At 51.7% G+C, this 8,583-nt stretch overlaps 4 protein-coding genes across 4 annotated transcripts; 3 read left to right on the forward strand and 1 right to left on the reverse strand.

Moving 5' to 3' along the window:
• Positions 1-248: 248 nt before the first annotated feature.
• BJX67DRAFT_13586 (uncharacterized protein) lies at positions 249-3,359 on the forward strand. Its single transcript, XM_071024589.1, has 3 exons — positions 249-577; positions 649-1,365; positions 1,415-3,359. The coding sequence occupies exons 1-3, from the start codon at positions 456-458 to the stop codon at positions 3,147-3,149; spliced, it is 2,574 nt and encodes an 857-aa protein (XP_070891593.1). The 5' UTR covers positions 249-455; the 3' UTR covers positions 3,150-3,359.
• Positions 3,360-3,369: 10 nt separating this feature from the next.
• BJX67DRAFT_13590 (SND2/TMEM208 family protein) lies at positions 3,370-4,377 on the reverse strand. The gene is made up of 2 exons (XM_071024590.1): positions 4,169-4,377; positions 3,370-4,102 (listed from the first exon to the last, which is right to left on the reverse strand). The coding sequence occupies exons 1-2, from the start codon at positions 4,175-4,177 to the stop codon at positions 3,590-3,592; spliced, it is 522 nt and encodes a 173-aa protein (XP_070891594.1). The 5' UTR covers positions 4,178-4,377; the 3' UTR covers positions 3,370-3,589.
• A 122-nt stretch (positions 4,378-4,499) lies between these two features.
• BJX67DRAFT_339933 (anaphase promoting complex subunit bimA) lies at positions 4,500-8,223 on the forward strand. Its single transcript, XM_071027726.1, has 4 exons — positions 4,500-5,442; positions 5,534-5,707; positions 5,767-7,619; positions 7,673-8,223. Exons 1-4 carry the CDS (start codon positions 5,106-5,108, stop codon positions 7,742-7,744), a joined length of 2,436 nt encoding a protein of 811 aa, XP_070891595.1. The 5' UTR covers positions 4,500-5,105; the 3' UTR covers positions 7,745-8,223.
• Positions 7,774-8,224, forward strand: BJX67DRAFT_13640 (uncharacterized protein). The gene has a single exon (XM_071024594.1). The coding sequence runs from the start codon at positions 7,922-7,924 to the stop codon at positions 8,147-8,149; it is 228 nt and encodes a 75-aa protein (XP_070891596.1). The 5' UTR covers positions 7,774-7,921; the 3' UTR covers positions 8,150-8,224.
• The last annotated feature ends 359 nt before the right edge of the window (positions 8,225-8,583 follow it).

Below are 8,583 nucleotides of genomic sequence, written 5' to 3' on the forward strand. Positions count from 1 at the left end.
CCTCACCGATGGCCGATGCTGGGGCTGGGATCGGGACCATGCAAGGTGGCCACTAGGAGTGGCTGGTGTTGTCCAAACCAACTCTCCTGATCAAGGGGCTTTGACCTTTGGCCTGATCTCTTTTCCATCGTCTTCGAGCTTTTGGCGTGGCTTGTTTTTTTAGCGGCTTATCACAAGCTCCTTCGCCAAGCCAGAGTCGGGATTCGTCGCGTGTGCTTTTTCAAAGCCCAGGCCTCGCGCTCGTGATTCCGCCAGTCAGATTTTCTTCAGGTCCTGGTTTTCAATCCACCGTGAAGCTTCCCGTCTCTCAACGCCTCGCACACCTTCGCATGCTTGTGTAGCCGTTTGATCGTTGCTTATTGTGCTTGAGAACGAATTCCAGCCCGCGACGCGAGAACCCGCATCTTCTCCCAGACGGCTTCCGCCGACCTCCCCATTTAGGGGACCGATCAGTCATGGTGTCCTCTAATCATGGCAAGGTATTCGACTCGGGCGACAGACTCATTGCGACTCCCGAGCAGCGGTCGCAGCGGAAGAGAACGAGCCGCATTCGATGGACTGTCGGGCTGCTGGTTCGGTATGATCGTCCTTCTGTGCTGCGTAAAAATTTGCCGATGTTGACTTTTCATCCTAACGAGTTTTACACAGGCTATGTATTTGGTATTTCATACTGACGCCCTTCTTCCGGTGCCCGTCACGGATCCCCGATCTGACCGAGTCCTCCCCTCGAATTTGCAAACCGTATCTCGTCGCGAAGTCTTATGTTGAACCTCACGTTGTTCCATATTATAACACCTATGGAGCTCCATACGTCGACGCCGCGCGTCCTTACGTGACCGTACTGAACGAAAAGGTCTATACCCCGGTTTCGAATATCGCGAAGCAAGGCTATGATGCATACGGCGCCCCAGCAATGCACCGGGCCCAGGCTTATGGACAGCAACAATGGGATGCAAATGTTGTTCCGCATATTGAAACCGCAAAGAGCAAAGTGAACGACTGGTATCGTGCCCAAGTGGCTCCACACGTCCAGCAGCTTACGGCAGCGGTATCGCCTTATTACCGGAAAGTCTACGGAGTATACTGGGCAACCTTAGATGGCTACGTTCTGCCCTTTGCCGCCAGATACAGGCCATTCATTGGGAAAACATACACCTCTGGCCAGGATATTCTGGCAACGACGGTTTTGCCTTATGCACAGAGCACATGGTCTTCCACGGTCTACATTGTCAACAATTCAATCTGGCCTAAAGTATCCAGTCTCTACTCAGAAAATGTAGAGCCTCAACTTGTGAAGATTGGCCAGAGGCTCGCGAGTTACCGCGAAGGTAAACGATTGCAAAGCGTCATGGACGAAGTTGAGAGGTAAGCGCAATTTTCACAGTTGGCTTCCATTTGTCTAACACAGATACAGTTCTGCCGGATACGCTACCTCTTCCTTGTCTCAATCTGACGAGACCGGCAAGACCGGATCACAGTCCACATCTCCCACTTCAGCGACAGCCAGTCAGTCACTATCGCCCGCGGAGTTAGCGGCGCAAGCACGCGAAAAGATTGCCTCCGACCTTTTAACCTGGAAGGAGCGGTTCGCTTCAGCCTCCGAGAAAGGGATCGAGGGCCTGGAAGGACGTGTTGTTGAGATTGTCGAAACTTTTCTCGCAAGTGGAACGCAAACTAACGGAGAAGGTCTTCTAAGAGCGCTCGAAAGCGCTGTGGACGAAGAGACAGCCACCATCAGACGCCGCACGAACCTATTGGCGGAGTCTCTTCCCTTTCAGGAGGCTCCAGAAGAAGAGGGCTCCGCGGTCGATGAATTGCTCAAAGAAGTCCGGAATTCCGCTGTGTCGATCAGGGATCGAGCTCACGTGCTGCGAGAGTGGCACATCTCGTTTGAACAGGATCTGATTGGGAGGGTATCGATCGCAGTGAATGCTACCCTTGAAGTACTAGACAATGTCCGCGACCTAGGTCTCCAAGAGATCGGGATGAGGTGGGCCTGGATGGATGGTGTCACTTACAAAGACTGGGAAGACTACCATGCTTTGAAGGCGGAGTTTGAGGACTGGAAGGAGAAGTTCCGCGAGATCGGCCTGAAACATGCGAGGATCGAAGCAGCTAGAGAAACCGCTGACGATATCCTATCCCGCGGAATGGATGTTGCCGAAGCTGCCGCCAAAGAACTTGCACGGCTGAAGGACGTTGGGAGGTGGAAAATCGCAGCTCGGGAAGCTAGCGAAGACTTTGATACCAGATCTGAGCCCCCGCCACCACTCCCGAAACCCACCGTTGCCGCAGACGATGTTCCATCAGTTTCGGATGAAGAGGAACAGACTCGCTCGGATGCTGAAGAGCCAGTCGATGAAAACAACACCAAAACAGACAGTGAAGGAGCAGAACTTAACGACGAGCGCCCAGAGATCCCCTTAGACGGTGAGACCATTCTAGAATCTACGACCGAATCCACCGATTTCTCCTCGGAAGGCCTCACCACCGACAGTGAGACAACCGCCGAAACAAAAGAGCCGGAGGACGACGTTAAGTCCATCCCTCACGCGGCCGCTTTTGGAGCTGAAGCCGCTCCTGTAGCGGCCCCTGATGATGCTGCGGTCGGTGATGATCGTGAGGACATAAGCCAAGATGAATTTGTTGACGCCGAAGCAACGAAACTCTCCGACACCGTCTCTCAGTCGCTGGGGATTGAGGAAGTTCTACCCAAATCAAGTCAGGAACCAACCCAAGACAAGGCTGTGGAGGATCTCCTCTCCAAATTGCTTGCCGATAAGGATGCTGAATTCGCCGAAGAAGTCTTGAAGAAACTTCAAGCTATGTACGAAACGCCAGAACCAAGCGCTGCGCACACAGCCAGCGAGACGGTTGACGTTGACGCTCCCGCATCTACTTCGTCTGTCTCCGTCATCGATGATGAGCGAGATAATGTCTATTCCATTCTACCAGTCCCAGAACCAGGAGTTGCTGGCGTTCCTGATGAGCTGGAAACCGCAGACAACACCCCCGAACCCGTGATTTCCGATGACGAGTCTGAAGAATTGGAATCAATCGCAAGCAGCTTCACACCAGAAGTCCTTGAACCTGAGCCGACAGAGGCAGCAGATGCCAGCGAAGATCAATCTAGCCGGGATGATCTCTAATGAAGAATTATTGATGGAGGACCCCCGGGTCTAGCTCGATGAATTTCATACGTGTTGATAACGCATCTCATTCACCCCTGTTTTGTTCAATCTTGATTATTCCCCACATAGTTCCCCATGATTTCACGACAGATTTATATGGCTATGATGAGACATTTGCTTGGCGAGCTTCACGACTGTTTTATTAGTTTCTTTTCTCTTGGTGGCAATCTCCTTTCCCTGATTCTCCCTTGTCTCGCACGGCTTGTGATCGGGCATTTCCCTTTTTTGGACGTCCCAGTCTGTTGCTCCAGTGCCAGGGAAGACATTGGCATCCCCATGTTTATAAAGGGTGTATATACCCGCGGCCCTATCATCTCACAATACACCCCCCTTAATCAAAAAATCTGGCGAAATATGACACCAGTATACGAAATATAAATGAATCCCTCATCCAATCTCTACCGATACCGCATCCGCTGCCCACCCCTCTTTTCCATCTTCTTCTGCCTCTTGCTCTCCGCTCCCTCAGCACCACCCTGCCCATCCCCACCTCCAAACCCAGCTAATCCACTCCTCATCCCCGTGAAAGTACTATACGCCAACCAAACCGAGTACGACGGCACCACAACCCACAGCCACCACGCGCGATCCCCAAACAAACAAACAGCCCCGATACACCCCCAAGTCCAGTAGAGAACATCCCACATATACTCTGTCAGGCCCGCGGCGCCGAGATCCTCACCAGGGGAGCGTAGCGAGCCATCTGCGGGGTTGTGGCGTGGGCGGCCGATACGATCGAGGTAGAATTCGATGAGCAGGGTTGGTATTGCGAGGATGTAGTAGTATTTCAGGGAGCGGGGGCGATTGAAGGTGAAGTGTAGGAGGAGGTGAAGGGCGTGGAGGGCGAGGGTTATGAGGTGTGTGCGCAGGAGGACTGAGCTGTTGCGGGCAGCGAGGGTTTTGGCGGCTTTCTAGAGGGTGTTAGCAATTGCTGTACGGCATAACTACGGAGGGAGGGGGTGTAAGGAAGGACTCACCTGAGCCATGGCGTGCGTCTAAAGGAATGTAGGTGAGGCCAGGATGATGCAGATGATCTCCGCAGCAGCAGTTCGAAGGTGGAGTGGGAGGTTGGCAGAGGTGTGGTAAGCAAATTCAATCAATTAAATCAGCGCAAGATCAATAATTATGTCAAGGAGCTCATTATCCCGCTCAATTCGAGATTCCTCTGCACAGTGAGTTAGAGGCTTTGGTGTCCAGAGGAGAGAATGGCCCGCGTTGCCCACCACAACCGGACAAGCGCCGCCACGCCCGTGCCTCCGCTGACCTCCACCAGCCACGAGCCAAACCGTTCATGCGAGACACCAAACCAACGCCTTCAAAACATCCGTGAGCTGAGCTGTCTGAGACTCCACCAGTTCTGCTTCGGCACTCTTGCCTAACGACTCTTCTTCACCTACCCCGTGTCGCTCCGTCCTTTGCCGATATGCGATTTGATTTTCCCTGAGACTTTGTTTTGCCTGGAGGGCGTCACGAGTCGTCGATTCTCCCTCACTCTTTCCAACACAGACCCGGACTCACCGTTTGTCCCCTCTCTAACAAGCTCCGGACAGTGGGGGAAAATTAGGTGAGGAAATCAATATAAAGGCAACAGGGCTTGTTACTATATTTGCTGTCTTTTCTTCATTTGTACTTCTTTTGCCCCCCTCTTTGAAACTTTGCGGACAACCTCTCCGGCAGGCTGAGACTGTGTGAAAGAAGCGTCAATCGTTGTTTCCTTACCTTTGTCTCGTGCCATCTTCGACATCGTGTGCAAGACACGCAGCTGGGCTTAAGTCTACCTAATGCTTCTTCGACCGACAGCTGTCTCCTCTATTTCTTCGATACCCGATCACTTCTTCGCGTTGAGTGCGACTACTCTCTCGGCACGATTTCTTACGAACACAGTCGATTTACCCGCTTCAATCTCGCCTGAAAATGTCCCCGTCGACATCTCATATAGCAAGCCAGCTACGGCAGCTGATTTACTATCATCTTGACAATAACCTCGTCCGAAACGCGCTCTTCCTGGCCGGCCGCCTCCATGCCTACGAACCTCGGACTTCAGAAGCTTCGTACCTATTAGCGTTGTGTTATCTGCAGAATGGACAAGTGAAAGCAGCATGGGAAGCTAGCAGAAATTTTGGAACGCGAGGCACGCATCTTGGTTGCTCCTACGTCTACGCCCAGGCATGTTTGGACCTCGGAAAATACACGGATGGGATCAATGCGCTGGAGCGGAGTAAGGCACTTTGGTCTTCAAGGAATCATTGGAGTAAGCATCCTCGCGCCGACGGCAGCCAGCCTCACGGGGTTTGCCACTTTGATAGCTGAGACTGATACTGATGTGTATCTCGATCGACTAGACAAGCACAGTGAAACGCGCAGACAACACTTGCCGGATGCCGCCGCAGTACTATGCCTGCAAGGGAAGTTATGGGACGCTCATAAGGAACACAACAAGGCTGTAGAATGCTACGCCGCGGCTCTCAAGCTCAATCCCTTCATGTGGGATGCGTTCATAAACCTTTGCGAGACCGGTAAGTATTGGCTATGGCAGCTGTGGGAAGTGGTCTGTTTGGCTAACACGCGCCCAAAGGCGTCGATATGCGAGTTTCAAATATCTACAAAATGAGCCCAGAGCTATACACTATGGTGACCTCCAGCAGCCAGGAAGATACCGAATCGCTTTCCGATAAGACTCTGCATCCAGATGGGCCTTTACAGACACAAGCAAATGCGAACCCGACCTTGGATCCTTTCACTTCCGCCGCATCCCGAAACGAATCCAACACCACCTATGGAAGCTCTGCCTTATGGGAAAAGTTAAACGGGAGTACAGTTAGTGTTGCCTCTGTGGGTACAGTACCGAGCATATTGCGCGAGGACACGGAGACTCCCGGCGGCCAGAGCAGTGAGTCTGACACTCCCCGTGCCACCAATGGAGGTGCTGGTGGAGTTTCTTGGGAGCCGCCGTTAGCTCCGGCAAAGAAGAACCGAACAATACAGACCTTAGGCACTGATAATTCAATGGATCCCCCACCGAAGATGAGACCAACAGGTATTCGGCCGAGAACGCGAACAAAGGCAGAGCCAGATGAACAGACACTCGAGAAGGACGTCACAGCGGGGCATAGAATCGGTGATCGCAAACGGACGGTCTCTGGGCAAGTTGCGCACCCTTCCACGTCCCATACTACAGATCAGGGAGCCGGGCAACGGCGAAGTGTGCGCCTTTTCAACCAAATAAAACCTTCGACGAATAAACTCTCCGCGACAGCATTAGGTGTGAAGGATGGCCGAGAGGTGAAGAAGGTTCGAGCTACAGGAACTAAGGGGCGCACGGCCACCACTTCGAGTGTAGGCCGCGTGGTGAGCGGTAACCACCGGAAGCATGTCAGTGAAGCTCACGACAGCGATAGCAAAGAATCCCGGGGAACATCCTTCGCGGTCACCAACGGGATTCAACACGTACCTTCTAAGGTCTCTGTATCGGAACGCACCAAATCGGTGGAGGCTCTAGCATGGCTTCTGGATTTGTTTTCTAAACTTGCTTCCGGTTATTTCCATCTGAGCCGGTACAAGTGCTCTGATGCCATCCAAGTCTTCGCCTCTCTTTCCCAGGGGCAACGGGAGACACCCTGGGTTCTCGTTCAGATAGGACGAGCGTACTATGAGCAAGCGATGTATTCAGAAGCCGAGAAGTACTTTGTTCGGGTGAAGGCTATGGACCCATGTCGAGTAGAAGACATGGAAATCTACTCCACGGTCCTTTGGCATCTGAAGAGCGATATCGAGCTGGCATATTTAGCCCACGAACTAATGGAAACCGATCGCCTATCGCCGCAGGCATGGTGTGCTGTTGGCAACTCGTTCTCGCACCAACGAGATCACGATCAGGCTTTGAAGTGCTTCAAGCGAGCCACTCAGCTGGATCCCCACTTTGCTTATGGCTTCACGTTACAAGGTCATGAATATGTCGCCAATGAGGAATATGATAAGGCACTAGATGCGTACCGAAGCGGTATCAGCGCTGACTGTCGCCATTACAATGCATGGTATGGTCTGGGGACCGTCTACGACAAAATGGGCAAACTCGACTTCGCCGAACAGCATTTCCGCAATGCTGCCAAGATCAACCCTTCCAATGCTGTATTGATCTGCTGCATCGGGTTAGTCTTAGAGAAGATGAACAACCCTAAAGCAGCGCTGGTCCAGTACAGCAGAGCTTGTTCACTTGCTCCCCATTCTGTTCTTGCTCGGTTCCGGAAAGCCCGCGTGTTGATGAAATTACAAGACCTCCGTGCCGCCCTTACCGAACTAAAGATACTTAAAGACATGGCGCCAGATGAGGCGAACGTACATTACCTGCTCGGGAAACTCTACAAGATGCTCCATGACAAGGGCAATGCCATTAAGCACTTTACAACTGCCCTCAACCTCGATCCTAAGGTATAGCCATCTATCCCACTAGATTGCGTACAGGCCACTAACTTTGTGGATAGGCGGCACAATACATCAAAGATGCGATGGAAGCTCTCGATGATGAAGAAGAGGATGAAGAAGATATGGCCTAATCGGGACCCCTACTTCTCCGCTCTTCTTTTCGCAATATCCCTTTTCCAGCCCCTTCAACCCTCAACCCCTCCATCCTTTTCCCGATTCTCCATAGTACCCCACGCCTACGCTAGATTTGCACTCTACCCTAGGGTCTGTATACACGAGGGTCGGCGTTTCTTTACTGGGTCAGATTCATGACAGCGACATCAGCATTACACGGGCGTTTTGCAGTGGTTTGGTTAAAACATGCATTTTTTTTTTTTTCACAACAGGCATTCTCGAGACGGTGTGGAGATTCTGGATTTTGTACATTAGCGTGGGTTGGCTTTGTCGTTGCAAGCAGGATATCGGCTCCCATGAGCAGAGCAGGCCACTCGACCGACTATGGACCTGTTGACGGCTTATTCTGCCTGGGTGCCTAGCGAGGTTATTCTTAGTGCATATTATTATGAAGACATGGCTTGCTGGCTGCTAAATATGACGAAGTTGAAGCTGACGCGTGTAAGAAAAATATGTAGTTTCGGGCTACTGAGAACAGTTGCCGTCGTATCCGCACGATTCGGTGACGAAGTGCTTCATACGGAGGTCGAGGATAAAACCTATATTTGGCCATCCTTCGCTGTAGTAGCAATATTCGTAATAATACTCGAGAAGAGGGTAATGGTTATGATACTGCGGGCACTTGATAGATATTATTATACGACAAGTAGTAGTATAGTTATCCTGTAGAGCAAGACCAACATTTATAGTAATATAGATAAGAAAGTATACCCCCTGGGCAGGCATACAGCGTACCAGTCTGACAAACATTGGCAAGAGGCCTTGGAAGATCTGTACAAGGAGCCAAAATATTTCC

The sequence above is a fragment of the Aspergillus lucknowensis genome (assembly GCF_044049455.1).
Source record: "Aspergillus lucknowensis strain CBS 449.75 chromosome Unknown BJX67scaffold_1, whole genome shotgun sequence".
Taxonomy (NCBI): domain Eukaryota; kingdom Fungi; phylum Ascomycota; class Eurotiomycetes; order Eurotiales; family Aspergillaceae; genus Aspergillus; species Aspergillus lucknowensis.

Excerpts from the sequence above, each read along its gene's own strand:
- BJX67DRAFT_13586 (XM_071024589.1), top strand. The coding sequence starts at position 456 with ATGGTGTCCTCTAATCATGGCAAGGTATTCGACTCGGGCGACAGACTC. Across the intron at positions 578-648 it reads ACTGTCGGGCTGCTGGTTCG|GCTATGTATTTGGTATTTCA; the intron begins GTATGATCGTCC and ends AGTTTTACACAG. Across the intron at positions 1,366-1,414 it reads GTCATGGACGAAGTTGAGAG|TTCTGCCGGATACGCTACCT; the intron begins GTAAGCGCAATT and ends ACACAGATACAG.
- BJX67DRAFT_339933 (XM_071027726.1), top strand. The coding sequence starts at position 5,106 with ATGTCCCCGTCGACATCTCATATAGCAAGCCAGCTACGGCAGCTGATT. Across the intron at positions 5,443-5,533 it reads GTCTTCAAGGAATCATTGGA|ACAAGCACAGTGAAACGCGC; the intron begins GTAAGCATCCTC and ends TCGATCGACTAG. Across the intron at positions 7,620-7,672 it reads CCCTCAACCTCGATCCTAAG|GCGGCACAATACATCAAAGA; the intron begins GTATAGCCATCT and ends CTTTGTGGATAG.
- BJX67DRAFT_13640 (XM_071024594.1), top strand. The coding sequence starts at position 7,922 with ATGACAGCGACATCAGCATTACACGGGCGTTTTGCAGTGGTTTGGTTA.